Raw genomic sequence first — 17,906 nt, 5'->3', positions numbered from 1 at the left:
GTTTGGGGTGCCCTGAGCCTGCCGCCCCCAGGCTGGGGGGTGCCAGCAGGACACCCCCCCCCCGCACCCCCAGAGAGCTGCAGTGCCCGCAGCAGCCTCCTGCCCCACAGCCCCGAGTCTGGGGGAGCACCCATCCCGGGGGGGGGGGGGGGGGGCTGTGCCGCTGTAGGGCGAGGCACAAGGGGCCCGGGTCCCCTCCCTGCCCCCCCAAACCCTCTTTAGACACACCCCCCCCCCCAGGACCACGAGCACCCCTGGGGCCGGCCATGGTAGCACCTATAGCACGGAACGGGGTGGCTGCCCCTGTCCTGGAGCGGGGACAGGGACAGCAGTGGCAGTGCCACCCCCCAGGCCACGCCACGCGGCCATGCTGCCATCTAGCGACACCGAGCCCGGCTCACCACGGGGGGGGGGGTGTCAGCCCCCCCTGCGCCAGCCAGCGCCCAGTGTCCTGCACCGGGGGGGGGGGGGGGCAGCGACGGGACAGGACTCCCACGCAGGAACCAGCACCCAGCCGTGTCTCGGTGCCCACAGAGCCGGCCTCGCCCTGCTGCCATGCTATTAGGGGCACCTGCCCCCCCCCCCCAGATTCCCGGGGCACCCCTATGTCTTCCTGCAGGCTGTTTGTGGGTGCTCGCTGCGCACACCCAGCCGGCGGCGGTCCCGGCCACTTTGGCGAGTGTTTTTCCAGGGCACGGTGGTTTTCCCGGTGTCCCCACCGTGCCAGGCGCTGCAGCCCCCCCCCCCCCGGGGGACAGCCACACCGTGCCCGGGACACGCATGCGGTGCCCGGGACAGATGTGCGGGGCCCACGCCAGCTGTGCACTACCGGGACAGATGTGCAGGGCCCAGCACGGATGTGCAACGCCTGCCACGCACACGCTGCGCCCACCCTCCTGTAGAGACACGCAGTGCCCCGCACGTGTGCAATACCTTACGCACTCGCGTGCAACGCCTCGCGCACGCACGCAGTGCCTTACACACGCAGTGCCTTACACACGCGTGCAATACCACCCCGCACACAAGGAGCGCTCAGCAGGAATGAGCGCAACACCCCGTGCCCACCTGCAGCCAACGCACAGGCGCAGCACCTTGTAGACAGACGTGCAGCGCCTTGCACACGTGCGTGCAACGCCCCGTGTGTACACGCACACACACATATACATATACCCCCTCTCCCCACGCCCGCTCCCGCGCAGGCGCGGGGAGGCGTGGTCAGCGGGGGAGAGGCGTGGCCAGCAGGGAAGGCGTGGCCATCCCGGCCCCGCCCGCCCGCGCCGGAGCTGGGCGCGATGGGCCCGGGCTGGCGGGCGCCCTCGGCGGCGCTGGTGGGCGGCAGCGTGGCGGTGTTCGGGGCGCTGCGGCGGGCAGCCCTGGCCCTGCCCCGGCCCGCCGCCGTGCGGAGCCGCCCCGGCCGCGCCTGGCGCTGGCGGAACCTCCTCGTCTCTTTCGCACACTCCGTGCTGGCCGGGTTGTGGGCCCTCTTCAGGTACCGGGGGCGGGGTGGTGATGATGATGATGGTGGTGGTGGTGGGTGGGCACGGTGCAGACCCTGCGAACCGGGACTGGGACTCCGGGTCCCCGCGGGAGCACGACGCCGGGCGCTGCCCCCAGGGGAGGTGGCACAGGGTGGGATGCTCGGGGTCCCCGTGTCCCCCGTCCCAGCGCCCAGGCTGACCCCCTTCCTCCTCTCCTTACCCCCAGCCTCTGGCACTCCCCGGAGCTGCTCTCCGACATCCAGGACGGCTACAGCGTCTCAGGGCACCTGCTGGTCTGCTTCTCCTCGGGTAAGGAGCCAGGCAGGGCGATGGCTGCGGTCACCCCACCGGGCTTTGCCCACTGCCTCTTCAGCCTCGCCCAGCATGCTAGCCCGGGATGAGCCCCGGCTCAATGACCGGGCGACTCTTCATGCCTCCTGCCTTAATCACAAGCACGGAGCCCGCAGGCTGCCAGCCCCCGGAGCCCGGCTGTCTCCCCACGCTCAGCCAGGGCGGAAGGCGTTTCCGACACCTGGAGCATGGCCACACCACCCTGCCCCTCCTTGCTGCTCCCCCTTACCGCAGCAGGTGACGGTGCACAAGTCAGACCCCCTCAGCGCTCTCCTTCATCCCACAGGCTACTTCATCCACGACAGCCTTGACATCATCTTCAACCATCAGTCCCGCTCGTCTTGGGAGTACCTGGTGCACCATGCCATGGTGAGTACAGCCCCGGGGAGGCAAGGGGCCAGCACGGAGGGGCTACCACACACCCCGGGGCTCAGCCCATGCTGGTTTCGTGCGCTACGGTAGGGCAAGCCGGAGCCCTTCCCTCTGCCTCACCCTGGCTGCCAGGTAGGCTTGCACATCAACAAGGCGAGGGTGCCCGGCAGGGCAGGACGCTTGCCAGCGTCGGCTCCGAGCGCCGGGAGCCAGACAGGCTGCCGCACCGGGTAAGGGAAGAGCTGAAGGCTGGTCCCAGCTCCCCAGCGCAGGGAGGTGTAACTGGTCCTGGGGAAAGTGGCTCTCCAGACTGGTTTTCCCTTGGCTCAGGTGCCTGGGGGGCTGCTGGGATCTCGGGGGGGGGGGGGGGCGGGGGAGAGCAGCACCGCATATGCCCAAACCTTGGTGGGGGAGGACTCGCCTTCCCCAGGGCGAGGAGAGCTGACCCTGCTGTGTGTCCCCCCCACTCCCAGGCCATCTCTGCCTTCGTCTCGCTCATCATCACGGGCCGTTTCCTGGTGGCGGCGATGCTGCTGCTGCTGGTGGAGGTGAGCAACATCTTCCTCACCGTCCGCATGCTGCTGAAGATGAGCAACGTGCCTTCCCCAGCGCTCTACGAGGCCAACAAGTACATCAACCTGGTGATGTACTTCGCCTTCCGCCTGGCACCCCAGGCTTACCTCACCTGGTACTTCCTCCGCTACGTGGAGGTGCAGGGCCAGGGTGCCTTCCTCACCGCCAACCTCCTGCTGCTCGATCGCCATGATCCTCATGTACTTCTCCCGCCTCCTCCGCTCCGATTTTTTCCCCTCCCTGCGCAAGGGCTCTGCGGGGAGAGACGTGGATGGCGAGAAGTTTCTGATAGACTGAGATATGCGCGCCGAGGGGGACCCAGGCTCCGGCTCCTGGAAGTCTTGGCCTCTCCAAACCTGCTCTGATGTGCCTTAGGGCTCGCTCCCTGGCCCCGGGCCCTGCCTTCACCTGCTCTGCTGCCTAAAAGCGCTTCCCTGCTGGACCAGCCCGACAGCCTCGCCCAGCCGCGGGGACGCCGCCAAGCCAGGGGCACGGCCGATGGAGAAGCAGCCCAAGCCGGCTTCCGTGCAGGCAGCTGGAGGGCCAGGGGTGGCTGCGTTTCGCAGCTGATGGCCTGAGAAGGTTGCCACGAGTTCCTCCCGTGGTGATGTTGGGTGTTACGTGCATTAAAATCGGTCTGTTTACTGCTGCCGCAGCACGCCCGGGCTGGTTTTTCTGTGGGGCAGAGCGGGGTCAGGGGGAGGATGGGGTGGGGGGGACGACAGGGCCATGGGAGAGGATGTGCCCCCATTCCCAACGGAGGGCTGGCAGTCCTCGGGGAGGGAGCATGCACATTTCTGCCGCTCGCTTTGTTCTAGGGACCCTCCATGGATGCATTTAAGCCTGCTGGGTCCTACCAGCCCAGTTGCACCGTGCTGAGCCTTAAATAGCAAGACCCCATCCCTCCCACGGATGGGTCCCTCCCCTCCTCCTCACTCATCTGCTCTTCCAGAGACCCAGGGCTGTGCAGGGAGCAGGGGAAGGGAGCCAGGAGAGGTACCGAGCCTTGCTGCAGTCCCTGACCTGCCTGACTCCGGCCTGGCGACAAGGAGCCTGACTGGGCTGCATGACTCACCTGGCAGCCACGTGAAGTGGAGCTGGCATAGGGAAAGCCCTGTGAGGCCACGGGCTCTTCCTGGAAGACTGCTGCATGCTCACATCCCCCCCGGAGCGGTCTTCATCAGCACAGCGCAGTTCCGGTCCCCTGCGAGCATGCTGGGCCCTTTCCTGCAGCGACAGGACCAGGCTGCCTCCAGCAGCCCCCCCAGAGCAGCGGGAGGAGAGAGGGGCCAGAACCAGCCTAGCCGGTCCTGTGGAGCACCAGAGCATCGGGAAGGCAAATCCTGCTGACGTGACAGCTCCAGGATCGCACCGGACTGGCATAAAGCAATGGGATTTAGAAGGACTCCTGCCCAGCCCCTGCTCCAGGACAGGACCTGTCCTACCAATCCCACCGCCAGCCCAGCTCAGGCAGACAGGCACTGTGGTTGAAATAAGCGGAGATTAAGTGGAAGCAGTGGGGGATCACCCTCCTTCCAGAGAGCCGGGAAACACCCCACAGGGCCGGAATCTGGCCGGGGCTCCCCAGCATGCACTGACGCCGTGGGGGCACAGGGGGTGCATGCCGGTAACAGCCCGGCAGCCGGAGCGGAGACGTGATACTCGGGATGCTGCAGGGGCAGGGACCTACACCAGCTTCACACCCACCGCCTTGCCCCTTCCTTGCCCAAAGCGGAGCTCAGCAGCCCCGCGCCGAGCTGCGGGGAGCCCCGGCAGGGCACAGCCTTACCCTCGGCAGCACATCCCGACAGCTACGCATCTTCCCAGCTGCAGCTTAAGCCCCATGGCCTCTGTGCACCGACTCCATCTGCAAATACCCCACGCAATCAAACCCAAATCTTAGTTTCCCCTCACCCCGATGGCTGCACCTTTCCCGTTGTCTCTCTGCACGGAGCAGACGCGGCTCTGGCCAGCAGGTCACAGGCCCAGGGGGACCAGCCCACGCTCCCACCGCCCTTCCAGCACTGTGGAAGGGTCAGGCACGACAAAGCTTCCCAAAGCAGGGAGCCGGGCTCCCCACCCCATTCCCCTCCTGGCTTCCAGCCGGAGCATCTCCCAGCAGCGCAGCAGGGCAGCTGTGGGTGAGGCCGGCTGCCAGCCCAGAGCAAGAGGCAAGCGTGGGGAAGCAAAGTGCCAGACAGCAGCAGCCACCAGGCTAAGCTGAGGCAGGGTCAGGGCAGACTGCAAGTCATGCTGCTGCGAAATCCCTCCCCAGCCTCCACGCTGCAGCACGTACCCGCTCCTCACCCCAGCAGCGATACCAGCTTTGCTACAAGAGGGGCGCTTCTCCCCCCACATCTTTCTTGGGGTGACTACAGCTAAGGAGGAGGCACAGGGCTCAGGGAAACCCCCAAAGCCCCTACTGCTGCTCGCCCCCTCCCCAGGCTGCGCCCAGGCCACGGGCAGGACGTTGGGTTGGTGCCCTCAACCTCACAGACCAGCAGAACATCAGACCCGACCCCAGGAAGGAGCAGGGCTGTCCCAGGTCCTCACCCCACCGTACACCCAGCAGCGGGGCTGTGTCACAGGCAGGGAAGGCTGCCCGTTGTTCAGCCTTATCCGACGCCGCGCAGGCTGCCAACAGCCCTTGCTCTCTGAGTTTCAAGCCCCTAACTGGGGCTTGGGGAGGGCGAGGGGTGAGAGGCCGGGTTCTGGCCTGCGCCCAAGGTGCCAGCAGAGCTCTGCACAGCACCCACAGATCAGGAGAGGGACTGGCATCCAGGGAAGCAGCAGTTTCTCCAGGCAGCTTCTCATCCCTTACAGCAGGCAGGGAGCATCTCCTGCCTCCCCTCCCAGCCCAGCTGAGCATCCCATGGGACCCAGAGAGAAGGGGGGGCGCTTCCAGGCAGCCCCCGCTTCCAACCCCAGCTTTCAGAAGCAGGCTGACAGCAGCAAAGGCTGGCCTGCACGAAGGTGAGCACGCAGGCTTTGCCATACCCAGAGCCACCCTCAGACGGGGCGAGGGTGCAATGGCAGCCGGGCTCTCCCCCACCACCGCCGCAGCCCCCAGTCCTCCCCAGCGGATGCGTACAGCTCCGCAGCCTGCCTCCGCATCGCCCTTCCATCGCAGGCAGCTTGCGGTGTGCCCAGCAGATCCAGTCGTACTCCCCCAGCACCCAGAGCTGCGAGCACCAAGTGAAGAGTCTCAAGCCAAGGGCCAGGCAACCCAGCAGAGATCTTAACCCCACCGTCCCCAGAGCAGCGGCAATCGAGACAGCTCTCCCTTTCCCTCCACCGCCATCCTTCACGCATGGGCAAACCACTGCCCCGGGGGACTCCACCACCCTCTGCAAGAGGCTCGAAGGAACTCGGTGTCCCCACCGCCCAAGAGCTCAATTACCCTGATCAATATTTGGTCACAGCTTTCACCATCTCAGTCAAGTCTAACTACATACTTAACGTCAAGTACCCCTCAAGGCTTATCCATACTTCACCTCCATTCCCTGCTCACCCAGGGCTCCACACTCTTGTGACTCTCCAAGCGCTCTGAAAAGCCCGTTTCATCTACAAATTTGAGGAAGCAAAAGACTGCCGAGGCAGCAACACCAGCTCGTCTGGAAACAGCCCTGATGAGGGCCGTGAACCCTGTGAGGTTACAGGCAACAGAACAGGAACAGCGTCAGGGAAACCAGGCTGCAATTCACACGCTGCAGCGTGGGGAGTAGGCATCATGCCAGAAAAAAACCCCATGCAAAGCCCCTGCAATGGCATTAGCTTGAGGACTTCGTCAAGTGAAGCTTGCCGTATAAGCAAATAGCCGATACACTCGGAAAACGGTGCGACACTCCGCTTGCGCCAGACCTGAACCATTAACACGTTCTTGTTGCAGTTACTACCTACCTCCTGGGCACTCATCAGCCTGTGGTACGCTCCACAAGGAAGCTATGTAGGACATGGAGAACACCAATCAACACACATGCTAATTACACGGTGCAAGAAAATGCAGGAGGATACCAGAGGTTTTGGGTAAACAGAGAGATATTTGAGATTTGGGGGAATGTCACCTCACGTTTACCCACAGCAGAGAGGTTAGTGATCCAGAAGACCCCATCAGCGGGGCAGCACTGCCCCCCCGTGTGATCCTCCCACGGAGCAGTCAGCTCTGCCTACCTAGCCCCAGGAAGGGCGGGAGGAACCCCCTTTACTGAAATGAAGCCCCAAAAGTTTGCTGGGCGCTCTCTTTCACACAGGCTATGCTGTCACAAAACACAAGAGCCCCTCAGTGGTGTCACAGGGTTTATTATCCTGTCTGTACAGTCCTCGGTAGATGCAGTTTAGATGATTCCAATCTGGAAAGAAGCAAAGCACGTTAAAACAGATGTTACGGTGGCAGAAAGGCAGAGCCTCCACCACAGCCATCGCTGCCGCGGCTGCATCTCCCCAGGATTCCTGTCCTTTGAGGACAGGCTTCTTCCTCCCAGACCTGCCCAAGTGCCTCACACAACTGCTTTATACGTTTATTCCACAGCGACCCTTGTGCTAAGCCACACTCCCCTACTCCAATTTGTACCACCACTGCCTCCTGCCTACCTCAACCACCTCGAGGACTAAACTGTCTGCCACTTCCAGCAACACAGCCAGAGCACAGTAGAAACCCCTCCTTCACCCAGGCTGGCAGCGGTGCCCCTGCCCTAGCCGTGCCTCTGCCATCATTTCCCCTGTTCGAATCAGCTGCCAACAGCGCTGGCCAACAACGCCGTTAGGACAAACGCCGTGTCAACCCAGAAGCTGCAGGGCAGTTTCTGCGTCCTCCCTGCTAGTAGTCTGGAGCTCTTGTAGTCCTGTGGAGTGGAGCCCCTCCCTGGAGGAGTTGAAGAACAGCAGCAATTCTCTCTCAGTAACTTTTCCCACCTAACCTCAAGATCTTCCAGGCAGAATTGCGTTTTGCTAGACAATGCGGTCTTGCTTCTGAACGCCTGGATCCCATCTAACTACAAGGACACTCCACAGAAGTGCCGCCGTGCTTGAAGCACAAGTACCTCACGCCAGGAAGAACAATTGGGTGGAGGAGATACAAGACAGCTAACGGGAGCTGCAAAGTTTCAAAGATCTCTCACCTTGTTGGCTACATCCAGCGCATCGTAATCCGGAGCCAGTCGGACGTAAGCTTTCTTCTCCCCATCAGGCCTAGAGTGGAACAGAAGGCATCAGAACAGAGGCACACAACTCCTCCCACCTGCTCCACCTTCCCGCTATACCAACGTGCATCAGTGGTTCCTTTGGAAACATCACTTTACTCAGTGGTAAAAAACATTCACATCATTTGCACAAGACTCCCTGGGTATTAGAAGAGCTCCCTGATGAAGCCGACCCTCCGGTCTGCCAACATTTCCCACTTCCACTAAGATGTGTTCAGTCACAAGTTCCATTTCTCAAAACTTTCACACTGAAAACGCTACGGAGCTTAATCCCACACCTCCTGAGAGTACCCCCGACAGAGCCACTCTGGGCTCTTGAAGCATCTCACACCCACCAGTGACCTACTCCCCCCCTCTTCTCACCTAATCAATGTGTTGACCTTGGCCACATCGATATCATACAGCTTCTTGACAGCCTGTTTGATCTGGTGCTTGTTTGCCTTGACATCGACGATGAAAACCAGAGTGTTGTTATCCTCTATCTTCTTCATTGCCGACTCTGTGGTCAAAGGGAACTTGATAATGGCGTAATGGTCCAGCCTGCAGGAGAGAGACCCTGCGGTTAAGAGAAGGCCGGCAGACGCCATCTCTGCACTTCACGGGCTTTCAAATACCACAGGTACCATCTAAGAAAGTTTGGGGTGCATCAGTTGCCAAAAAAGTTCTAATCACAAACTCTCAGGCTTTGGTCGCTTGAAATCATCACCTGCACCCCAAACACCGCCCCCCGCAGCGCTCTGCCCCCAAGGGGTGGCTCAGCTCCCAGGGCAGCACGCTGGCAAGGTCTCACCCTGGGACCCGCAGCGGGGCACAGGTCCCCACCCCAGCCCACGCGCGGGGCTGCTCCCACCCTGCAAGGCCTGCAGCAGGGCAGGGCCCGACACCCCACACGTACTTGTTTCTCCGTGGGGCGCTCTTCCGGGGGTACTTGGGCTGCCGCCGCAGTCGCAGGGTCTTGGGCCTGCGGAAGGTGGGCGATGTGCGGATCTTCTTCTTCTTGTGACTGTGGACCCCCTTCAGGACGGCCTTCTTGGCCTTCAGCGCCTTAGCCTTTGCCTCTGTCTTCGGAGGCACAGCTATGGCGACAGCTCAGTCAGCACAACCAGAATCTGCAGGACCAGTATATGCTCCCCTGCCTGCCCTAACGGGCCATGGCTTCCCCTGTCACGCAACTCAATGACCAGGACCTCTCCAAGCGGGCCATACTCCCTCCTCCAACCAAGGCCAACCCAAAACGCCTAACGGGGTTGAAGTTCCCCCCCCCCCAAACCAGTCTCCCACCTTACCAACGGACGGGGGCACTCATTCCCTCCCCAGCTCCCTCACCCCCCCCACAGACCCCAAGAGCCGCAGCACGGAGATCAGGGCCCACCCTCTCTCAGATAACCGGGCTGGGCCAGCCGGTGCAGGCCTCCCCCGTCCCCTCCACGTGCCCGCGGCCCAACACCGGGCTGCAGCCTTCCACCACCTTCCCCCACCCCGCTCAGCCCGGCCCCCCCTCCCGCGTACACCCGTACTCCAGTGGATGCCTCAGCACGACCCCCCCCCCCCCACTCCATAGACCCCGCCGCCCCCAGCCCTCACCCTCCTTCTTCGCCTTGGGCGCCATCTTGGCCAGGCGGAAGCCGAAAGGGGCTACCCGCTCCGCACCGCACGGGCTTATAGCCCCAAATCTCGCGAGACTTTCCCCATCCTAACTCTCGCGTCACCGCGGGGCCCGCCGGGAATGGTAGTACTCACTGTCTGCCTCATTCGCGCATGCGCAGGTGCGCCCCCCGACAGCGGGGCCTCATGGGAGTTGTAGTCCTGCGCGCCACCGGCCCCCCCCCGCCACCGCCCCGACGGCGGGGGGCCAGGACGAGCACCGGTGTGGGGGGGGATTACCGGGGTCCCGCCGCATGGGCAACAGCGCAGTGGCCCAGCCCCGGAGGAACCGGCGTCCTGGCCCCTCCCCCGCCCCGAACGGGGCGGGGGAGGGCCAGGACGCCGGTTCCTCCGGGGCTGGGCGTGCAGCGCCGAGCACCGCTACGGGAACCGGGAGTTTCGCGGTAACGGGGACATCCCTTCCCACCCCCAAATCCCCCGCAGAGGGGACAGGGACGGGGCGGTGGGGACGTGCTTGGGGACGGTGAGGGGGGGCACGGGGTGGTGGGAGGGAGACGGGGACGTAGGGACGGGTGGGACACGGGGACGTGGGGATGGGTGGGACACGGGGACAGCCACGGTCGAGGACGTGGGGACCGGTGGGACACGGGGACGGCGGTGCACTGGGATGCCACGCTTGGGATGTGGGGACGGCTGGGACACGGGGACAGCGGTACCCTGGCGTGCAGGGACGTGGGGATGGCTGGGACATGGGGACAACTGTATCCCGAGGTGTGGGGACAGCCACGCTTGGGGACATGGGGGCAGCTGGGACATGGGGACAGCCATACCCTGGGATGGCACACTCGGGATGTGGGGATGGCTGGGACATGGGGACAGCTGCACCCCGGGGCGTGGGGACAGCCACACTCAGGGATCTCGAGGTGGCTGGGACACAGGGACAGCCAGGACATGGGGACAGCCATGTCCCGGGGATGTGGAGACAATTGGGATAAGGGGACAGCCCCACTTGGGGACACGGGGACAGCCATATTCCGGGATGCTGTGCATGGGGACGCAGGGACAGCTAGGACACAGGGACATCGCCGCTCCCTGTTCCCTCTGTCCCCAGGCCTCGCGGTGGCCCTCGGCCCGTCCCCGCTCCCGCCGGCCACCCAGCCCGCCCCGGCGGCCCTGCGGGACGATGAACGTGCTGGCTCCGATCCGCAGGGACAGGGTCATCGCCGACCTCCCCCCGGTGAGCAGGAGGGGGGACACACACACGCACTGGCCCGGGGGTGGCCTCGCCAAGCCCCGGGGTCACACCAGTGTCCCCCTTTGTCCCCCCGCAGTGTTTTCGGAAGGAGGCCGCCCTGCACGCCCGCCCTGCCTTCCACCCCACGGTGGCCAGCGCCTGCCAGGAGCAGCGGACGGGCACCGTGGGGTGAGTCCGGGGCGATTTGGGGTCCCTACCCCAGGGCTGGGGGCAGGGGGGGGGGGTTGACGAGGAGCTCACGGTCCCGCCAACCCTGGGTGGGGGGTCCCCGGCGCGGGCGCCTCGTGGCTGCCGGCGCTGCCCGTGTGCCGAGCCCTGCGTCACGACGCAGGAATGCGGCGCGGGGGGGACACGGGGGTCCGGGCTGGGCTGCGGCTGGCGGCGGAGAGGGAGAGCCGGGCTGCAACCGGGCACTACCGGACACAGGGGGCTGCGGGGTGATACCCCCCCACCCCATGAACCCCTCTGCCCCCGTGGCCAGCCGGGGGGGGGGGGAGGCAGGCGGGGAGCCCCCCACCCCGCTGAGCGGCTGTGCGTCCCCCTGCCCTGCAGGTTCAAGATCTCCAAGATCATCGTGGTGGGGGACCTCTCGGTGGGGAAGACCTGCCTGATCAACCGGTAACGGGACCCCCCCAGAGAGGGTCCGCAGGGGGGGAGGGCAGGGAAAGAGACCCCCCCACACACCCAAAGGGCAGCAGCGCCTTGGGCTGAGCCCAACTGCAGCCGGACTCTGGTGCTGGGCACCCGCTGGGGTAGGGGGCACTGAGCCCCCAGAGGTGGGGCATGGGGGGGCCGGGGGCTGCTGACACCCATCTCTCCCCCCCCCCCCCCCAGCTTTTGCAAGGACACGTTCGACAAGAACTACAAGGCGACCATCGGGGTGGATTTTGAGATGGAGCGGTTTGAGGTGCTGGGGGTGCCCTTCAGCCTGCAGCTGTGAGTAGGCACCAGCCCCCTCCTCACGCACCCCTGTGGCCCCCCCTCACCTCCCGCACCCCCCCCCCCCCCCCCAGGTGGGACACGGCCGGCCAGGAGCGCTTCAAGTGCATCGCCTCCACCTACTACCGGGGAGCGCAAGGTGAGGTCCGCACCGCGTCCCACCACACCGGCTGTCCCCGTCCCCATCTCACCCCTCCTTCCGCCCCCCCTTGCCCCCAGCCATCGTCATCGTCTTCGATGTCAACGACGTGGCATCCCTGGAGCACACGCGGTAGGTGACACACGGCCAAGGGACCCAGGTGGGGCTGGGGACGAGCGCGGCGGGCGGTGGGGCTGGATGGAGAGGTGAGAGCCAGGCAGGAGGGCATGGGGCTGCTGGCAACGCTGCGGTGTGCGAGCAAGAGGGTAGTGCTTGGCTACCGGCCGGTGACAGTGGCTCCCACAGACAGTGGCTGGCTGACGCCCTGAAGGAGAATGACCCATCCAACGTGATCCTCTTCTTGGTGGGCTCCAAGAAGGACCTGAGCGTGAGTGTGTCCCCCTTCCCACGGGCTCCCTGCGCCATGGTTTTGTGGGGCCGTCCCCGTCACCCACCCACCCCCCCCCCGGCTCGGTTGGCAGACGCCGGCGCAGTACAGCCTGATGGAGAAAGATGCTCTCAAGGTGGCTCAGGAGATGCAGGCGGAGTACTGGGCTGTCTCCTCACTCACCGGTGGGTCCCCGGCTGGGTGGGGGTATGCGGACCTCAGCGTCCGGCTGGGTGAGGGGACACTCAGGGGGTCTTGTCCCGCGGGGCAGGGGAGAACGTGCGGGATTTCTTCTTCCGTGTGGCGGCGCTGACCTTCGAGAGCAGCGTGCTGGCCGAGCTGGAGCGCAGCAGTGCCCGCAAGATCGGTGACACCGTGCGTGAGTACCCCCCGGCCGGCCCTGCGTGGGTGCCCCCCTCCCCTTATCCCCCACCCCACCCTCCCTCTGCCCCTCCAGGGATCAGCAGCAACGAGAGCGACCTGTACCTGTCGGCGCCCCGCAAGAAATCCAAGTGCTGCCAGTGAGGGGGCAGCCCCCGGCCCCCACCGCGCTCACACCTCTGGACCAAAGAGGGGCAGCCCCGGCCGGCCCCAAGGAGCCGTCCCTGCCGCCCCCCGGCCCCCCCGGCCCCCCGCCTGCCCGGGCACCCGCAGCCGGGGCGGGCAGGAGCACCCGTGCAGCTCCCTTAGCTATGCAAACCCAGGTACCGCTCGCAGGGGGAGATGCCCCCGGGCTCCCATTTGTCTTAATAAAACCTTTTTTATGCTTTTTAAGAAAGGTGTGGGGCTGGGGGCTGGGGCTGGCTGTGGCTCCCCCTGCCCCCAGGCGCAGCCCCCAGCCTCGTGGGCAGGCGGGAGGATGGAGCCAGGGGAGGATGGCTGCCACCGCGGAGGGGTTATCATCTCGGGTACGGTGAAAGCCAAACCGGGTGGTGGATGCCCCGGGCATCCCTGTCCTGAAGAGCCAGCAGCCCTGTGCCCCACGGGGGGGATGCAGGGGACACGCGAGGTGCCAGCCCCCCGTCAGTCCCAGCCGAACTGGTGGCGGTCGAAGCGGGGCTGCAGGCGGGGGGGGACGCAATGGGTGCACTTGTAGCGCTCCTGGATCCACCGCCCGCCCTCGCTGTCCTCGATGCAGATGGCGGCGACGCCTGCGGGGACATGGGGGGCTCAGTGCCAGCCACCACAGGGTACGGGGACGGTGGTCCCGCTGCACCCATGGGTGCACCGCCGGGGTGGCCTGCCCCCCCACCTCCTACCTGCCACGACCCCCCCCAGCCGCTCCACCAGCTGGATGGCCGCTCGCATGGTGCCCCCGGTTTCAACCCACTGGTCCACGAGGAGGATGCGCAGACCTGGGAGGGGGCAGAGGCTGTGGCTGGGTGCCCGGTGCCCATGCCAGCAGCCCCACCGCGTGACAGGAGCACCCCGCCGGCTCACCTGGTGAGATGGCATCGGTGCGGACCTCCATCACCTTCTCTCGGCCCGAGTAGTCGGTGTAGGGCTGCGCCAGTGTCTGCACGCAGAGGTGCCCGGCTTTGCGGATGGCCAGGAAGCCTTTCCGCAGCACGGCGGCAGCGGCAGCGCCTGGGGGTGGGCACGGCACCGTCAGGCCCCGCGGGGATGAAGGATGGGGACCCTGGGCTCACCCGCGTCCCCGCTCACCCAGGATGAAGCCCATGGCGTCGATGCCGGCCACCATGTCGATGGGGTCTCCCTGGAAGGGCTGCAGCAGGTCAGCCACGCAGTCCTGCAAGCCCTGGGGAGAAAGCAGAGGTGCTGGGTGCCCGCAGCCCATCATGGGCACTGGCAGCCCATGTGCCGGTGCCTGTGGGCACAGCCGTATGCCCCGGCAGGCCCGCAGAGATGCAGCCCACCCCAGCACCCCTGCGGGTGCCATCCGCCCCAGGCACTGGGTACTTGCGGATGGCAGTAGAGCCGGGAGGGGTCCAGCCAGGCGTAGTTGGGACCCTTGACGTTGGGGGCCATCAGCGCCAGGTACCAGCCCTTTTCCCGGGTGGCGGGGACGTGGCACAGGTCCATGCGCAGGGACCGCAGGCACTGCGAGCACTGAGCACACAACGGGGGTGAGACCCCCCCACCACCCACAGTCCCCACAGGGCTCCCCGTGGCTTGGTGCCCCCCACCTCTCCCCATCCGCACCCACACGCGGGCACCCTGGGGTCCCAGCGCGCCCGAGTCGGCTCCGTACCTGGGTGCCGGCAGCGAGGCTGAGCCGAGCGGGACCGTCATGGGGAGCGTCACAGACAGCGACAGCTGAGCGGGGACAGCCCCTGTGGCGCTGGGCCCCCGCCAGCACCCTCGGCCAGCTGGACCCTGGGCCACTGCCAGGCGGGAGCCCTGCCCATGGGCCAGCAAAGTGCCCCCACCGGGCCCTGCTGTCCCAGCCAGGCGGTTGCGTGGTGGGGAGCACCGGGGCTGGGGCATTCGCACCCCGCGCGGGCGTCCCCAGCACCCAGCCGCCTGCACCAGCGGTGCCAGGGCATGGTGCGGGTGACACAATGCCCGAGGCACCCCATGGGTGCAAGGGTCAGCAAGCCAGGGGGATGCTCAGGGTGCAGCCCTGCAGCCTGTGGGGTCTCAGGCAGCACAGGGACTTTCTGAGGCTGTGCACGTCCCCGTTGGGGTGTCCAGGCACCGTCCTGCCCCGCCAAGTGCTGGCTCCCTCGGCCGCCCAGCGTGCCAGATCCGTGTCCGGATTGTCAATGGGCTCCGTGGCAAGGGAGCCAGCCAAGGGGGTGAGCCCTGGCAGCTGTGCTGGGAGCTGCCGGGCGCCTGTGGGCTGCCAGCCCTGGCTGGGCACAGGGCACCGGGGCTGCCCCTGTGAAAGGCACCGTGGGGCGTCCACGGGATGGGGATGTGGGGCCGCAGGGAGCATCCGTGGGATGGGGACGTGGGGTTGCAGGGAGCATCTGTGGGACGGGGACGTGGGGCTGCAGGGAGCATCCGTGGGACGGGGACGTGGGGCTGCAGGGAGCATCCGTGGGACGGGGACGTGGGGTTGCAGGGAGCATCTGTGGGACGGGGACGTGGGGCCGCAGGGAGCATCCGTGGGACGGGGACGTGGGGCCGCAGGGAGCATCCGTGGGACGGGACACGGGGCCGTAGGGAGCATCCTTCTCCCGTCGGGGGCCGCTCCGGGGCCGGGGGCCGTGCGGGGGCCGGCACGTCACGGGGCGGGCGCGTTGGGGCCGGCGTGTTACCGGCCCCGGCACATCACCCCACCGGCTGCCACAGCAACGGGACCCGGCCCCACCGGGAGGGGTAACCCCTTCCCCGCGGGCTGCGGGGCCCGGGATGCGCCGCGGCTCCGGGGAGCGGCTCCAGCACCCCGGTTCTCCGGGACCCTCCGCACGGTGCCGAGCCGTGCCGTGCCGTGTCGTGCCGTGTCGTGCCGTGGCGAGCCGCCCCGCGTGGGCGGGCTGCGCGGCGCTATAAGGCGGCCCCACGGCGGCGGGCGGCGCGGTGCCATGTGCGTCCCGGGGCTGCTCTGCCGCCTCCTCCTCCTCCTCCTCCTCCTCCTCCTGCTGCTGGCAGCCGCCCCCGGAGCGGCCCCCGGCACCGGAGCGGCCCCGCCGGGACGGCCCCGCGCCCGCCGAGGGCTCACCTACCCCGGGACTCTGTGGTGCGGTGCGGGCAGCAACGCGGATGCCTACGAGCAGCTGGGTAAGGGCGGCAGGGCCGCTGCTACCTGTCCCCCTCATCCCATCCCTTCCCATCCCTTCCCATCCCTTCCCTTTCAATCCCATCCCATCCCATCCCCAGCTTGGTGCTGCTCCACCCCAGCCCAGTCCCAGTCCCAGTCCCAGTCCCCATCCCAGCACCAGCCTTGTCCCTATCCAAGTGCTGGTCCATTCCCAGCCCCTACCCATCCCAGCCTGATCCCAGTCCTGTCTCAGTCCAATCTAATTCCAATCCCAGTCCTAGCCCAGCGCAGCCCCAGTCCAGTCCTGATCCCACCCCCATCTAGCCCCAGTCCATGCATGCAGGCCCCCCTAGCCCTGCCCGCAGCCCTGCCTGCACCCCATGCCTTCCCTGCAGGGGAACACCGGGATACGGACCGGTGCTGCCGGGACCATGACCACTGCCAGCACGTCATCCACCCCTTCACCGCCCGCTACGGGTACCGCAACCTGCGCTGGCACACCATCAGCCACTGCGACTGCGACCGCAGGTGAGCAGCCCCACACCCGGCCCTGCCCCACAGCATATCCCTCCATCCCGGGGAGCATCCCAGCCCCCCCCCCCCCCCAGCCCCCCTCACCCCATCTGTGCCCCACGGCAGGCTGAAGGAGTGCCTGAGGCGGGTGAACGACACGGCCTCGCGGGTGGTGGGACAGGCCTTCTTCAACGTCATCCAGGTGCCCTGCTTTGAGTTCGTCTACAAGGAGGAGTGCGTGGAGCCCTACCTCTATGTCTGGTGAGTGCCCCCCGCAGCGGGGACTGGCCCCCCCCCCCCTCAACCCCCCCCCGGGTCTCGCCTCACCCCACTCTCTGCAGGTGCAAGGCGTACAACACGGTGGCCATTGCGGTGCCCAGGGAGCCGGTGCTGTACGAGTTCGGCGGGGAGCTGATCGACCGGGCAGCGAGGCCCAGGGGGGTCCCTCTGAGCCCCCCGTGGAACAGCGTGGGTGGAGGAGCTGTCCCAGTGGAGCATCACGTGCCTGCCCGCCCGCTGTCCCCCCCCAAAGCAGCCAAGAAAGAGAGGAAGGGGAAGAAGAAAGACAAGAAGAAGAAGGGGAAAGGTCTGAAAAAGAAAGGCCCTTCCAAAAACACGGAGCCGAGCCATCCCACAGCTGCTGCCCCCGCTCATCCCACTGCGGGGCAGCACCCACGGGCCCCGCTGCTGGACCTGGAGGAAGCGGCCAACGCCATCCTGAGCGATGCCCCGGCATGGGAGGGCTTGGGCAGGGAGCCAGCACCGGCCACCCCATCCCCGCTCCCCACCGCCAGCGGGAAGAGGAGGAAGAAGGAGAGAAACAGAAAGAAGAGGCTGAAAAGCAAAGCTGTGGCAGAGCCTGTATGAGAGCCGCGGCCCTGACTCCCCCCTTGCCCCGCGCGGGTCTTGGCTGTGTAATAAATTCGGTTGCTTGAGCAGATGGTGCGGCCTCAGCCCCGTCTCGGTGGGGAGAAAGGACGGCACCGGGGCCAGCTTCCAGGGGAAATCCTGGGGCTGATCCCGCTTGTGGGGCTGCGGGAGGGGAAGGACCCGGAGCCGGGTGGGTATTCAGTGGGTTTGAGCTGTTTGTCACTGCTCCCACCGGCTCATGTCATCTTCCTGGGCACCGGGGACAGCGAGTCGCTGCTCTGGCTAGGGACACAGCTCCCATCCCCACGTCGGCACAGGGCAGAGCCCCGATTTTAGCTCCCCTGCCACAGAGGGTTAAGTTCCAGCTCCCCAGGGATGTATTTCTCTAGACAACCAGTTAATGAATTGCACCACCCCAGCTCTCTCCTCCACTTAACCCACTGCCTTTTCCCAGTGCTCCCACACCAGCACTGACTCCTTCTCCAGCCCTCAGCAATCGCAGCGAGCAGCGGAGGCTGCTCTGGGAGGAACGGGGACCTTGTCCCTCCCCAGAGGCTC

The 17,906-nt window shown here is 66.2% G+C and overlaps 5 protein-coding genes and 2 non-coding genes across 9 annotated transcripts; 3 read left to right on the top strand and 4 right to left on the bottom strand.

The window, feature by feature from the left end:
- The first annotated feature begins 1,292 nt into the window (after window positions 1–1,292).
- Window positions 1,293–3,429, top strand: TLCD1 (TLC domain containing 1). The gene is given in 5 exon segments (XM_050909078.1): window positions 1,293–1,489; window positions 1,705–1,787; window positions 2,116–2,198; window positions 2,675–2,959; window positions 2,961–3,429. Coding segments are annotated over 5 exon segments (759 nt in total). The 3' UTR covers window positions 3,072–3,429.
- Window positions 3,430–7,057: 3,628 nt separating this feature from the next.
- Window positions 7,058–9,592, bottom strand: RPL23A (ribosomal protein L23a). Its single transcript, XM_050908965.1, has 5 exons — window positions 9,557–9,592; window positions 8,868–9,048; window positions 8,336–8,512; window positions 7,892–7,961; window positions 7,058–7,123 (listed from the first exon to the last, which is right to left on the bottom strand). Exons 1-5 carry the CDS (start codon window positions 9,579–9,581, stop codon window positions 7,109–7,111), a joined length of 468 nt encoding a protein of 155 aa, XP_050764922.1. The 5' UTR covers window positions 9,582–9,592; the 3' UTR covers window positions 7,058–7,108.
- LOC127024623 (small nucleolar RNA SNORD42) lies at window positions 8,037–8,103 on the bottom strand. Its single transcript, XR_007767572.1, has one exon. It is a non-coding gene; the product is annotated as a small nucleolar RNA SNORD42 (small nucleolar RNA).
- LOC127024625 (small nucleolar RNA Z17) lies at window positions 8,613–8,685 on the bottom strand. Its single transcript, XR_007767573.1, has one exon. It is a non-coding gene; the product is annotated as a small nucleolar RNA Z17 (small nucleolar RNA).
- Window positions 9,593–10,702: 1,110 nt separating the features above from the next.
- RAB34 (RAB34, member RAS oncogene family) lies at window positions 10,703–13,059 on the top strand. 3 transcript variants are annotated; one of them, XM_050908936.1, is made up of 10 exons: window positions 10,703–10,814; window positions 10,909–11,000; window positions 11,385–11,450; window positions 11,667–11,768; window positions 11,846–11,910; window positions 11,991–12,042; window positions 12,217–12,274; window positions 12,393–12,483; window positions 12,570–12,677; window positions 12,756–13,059. In XM_050908936.1, exons 1-10 carry the CDS (start codon window positions 10,761–10,763, stop codon window positions 12,821–12,823), a joined length of 756 nt encoding a protein of 251 aa, XP_050764893.1. In that variant the 5' UTR covers window positions 10,703–10,760; the 3' UTR covers window positions 12,824–13,059. The 3 variants fall into 3 exon arrangements, with proteins under 3 accessions (XP_050764893.1, XP_050764892.1, XP_050764894.1); XM_050908935.1 differs by having other exon boundaries at window positions 12,217–12,298; XM_050908937.1 differs by lacking the exon at window positions 11,385–11,450 and having other exon boundaries at window positions 12,217–12,298.
- Window positions 13,060–13,321: 262 nt separating this feature from the next.
- LOC127024613 (adenine phosphoribosyltransferase-like) lies at window positions 13,322–14,344 on the bottom strand. The gene is made up of 5 exons (XM_050909219.1): window positions 14,219–14,344; window positions 13,964–14,057; window positions 13,739–13,885; window positions 13,558–13,653; window positions 13,322–13,449 (listed from the first exon to the last, which is right to left on the bottom strand). Exons 1-5 carry the CDS (start codon window positions 14,339–14,341, stop codon window positions 13,322–13,324), a joined length of 588 nt encoding a protein of 195 aa, XP_050765176.1. The 5' UTR covers window positions 14,342–14,344.
- Window positions 14,345–14,820: 476 nt separating this feature from the next.
- On the top strand, window positions 14,821–17,399 carry PROCA1 (protein interacting with cyclin A1). The gene is made up of 5 exons (XM_050909201.1): window positions 14,821–14,848; window positions 15,857–15,985; window positions 16,361–16,493; window positions 16,605–16,739; window positions 16,820–17,399. Exons 1-5 carry the CDS (start codon window positions 14,821–14,823, stop codon window positions 17,343–17,345), a joined length of 951 nt encoding a protein of 316 aa, XP_050765158.1. The 3' UTR covers window positions 17,346–17,399.
- Window positions 17,400–17,906: the final 507 nt, after the last annotated feature.

Source organism: Gymnogyps californianus, chromosome 20 (assembly GCF_018139145.2).
Source record: "Gymnogyps californianus isolate 813 chromosome 20, ASM1813914v2, whole genome shotgun sequence".
Lineage (NCBI taxonomy): Eukaryota > Metazoa > Chordata > Aves > Accipitriformes > Cathartidae > Gymnogyps > Gymnogyps californianus.
This window is presented reverse-complemented; position numbering and strand designations above follow the sequence as displayed.

What these genes read in the sequence shown, in the direction of transcription:
- PROCA1 (XM_050909201.1), top strand. Translation starts at nt 14,821, where the DNA reads ATGCCCGAGGCACCCCATGGGTGCAAGG. An exon ending in GGCACCCCATGGGTGCAAGG is followed by an intron (nt 14,849 to 15,856) that starts GTCAGCAAGCCA and finishes TGCTGCTGGCAG; the next exon opens with CCGCCCCCGGAGCGGCCCCC. An exon ending in GAGCCCTACCTCTATGTCTG is followed by an intron (nt 16,740 to 16,819) that starts GTGAGTGCCCCC and finishes CACTCTCTGCAG; the next exon opens with GTGCAAGGCGTACAACACGG.
- RPL23A (XM_050908965.1), bottom strand. Translation starts at nt 9,581, where the DNA reads ATGGCGCCCAAGGCGAAGAAGGAGG. An exon ending in AGCGCCCCACGGAGAAACAA is followed by an intron (nt 8,513 to 8,867) that starts GTACGTGTGGGG and finishes TCTCTCCTGCAG; the next exon opens with GCTGGACCATTACGCCATTA. An exon ending in AAGGTCAACACATTGATTAG is followed by an intron (nt 7,962 to 8,335) that starts GTGAGAAGAGGG and finishes GTTCCACTCTAG; the next exon opens with GCCTGATGGGGAGAAGAAAG.
- LOC127024613 (XM_050909219.1), bottom strand. Translation starts at nt 14,341, where the DNA reads ATGGACCTGTGCCACGTCCCCGCCACCCGGGAAAAGGGCTGGTACCTG. An exon ending in CGCCATGGGCTTCATCCTGG is followed by an intron (nt 13,886 to 13,963) that starts GTGAGCGGGGAC and finishes GCCCACCCCCAG; the next exon opens with GCGCTGCCGCTGCCGCCGTG. An exon ending in CACCGATGCCATCTCACCAG is followed by an intron (nt 13,654 to 13,738) that starts GTGAGCCGGCGG and finishes GCCCCCTCCCAG; the next exon opens with GTCTGCGCATCCTCCTCGTG.
- RAB34 (XM_050908935.1), top strand. Translation starts at nt 10,761, where the DNA reads ATGAACGTGCTGGCTCCGATCCGCAGGGACAGGGTCATCGCCGACCTC. An exon ending in TCATCGCCGACCTCCCCCCG is followed by an intron (nt 10,815 to 10,908) that starts GTGAGCAGGAGG and finishes GTCCCCCCGCAG; the next exon opens with TGTTTTCGGAAGGAGGCCGC. An exon ending in GGCTGTCTCCTCACTCACCG is followed by an intron (nt 12,484 to 12,569) that starts GTGGGTCCCCGG and finishes CCCGCGGGGCAG; the next exon opens with GGGAGAACGTGCGGGATTTC.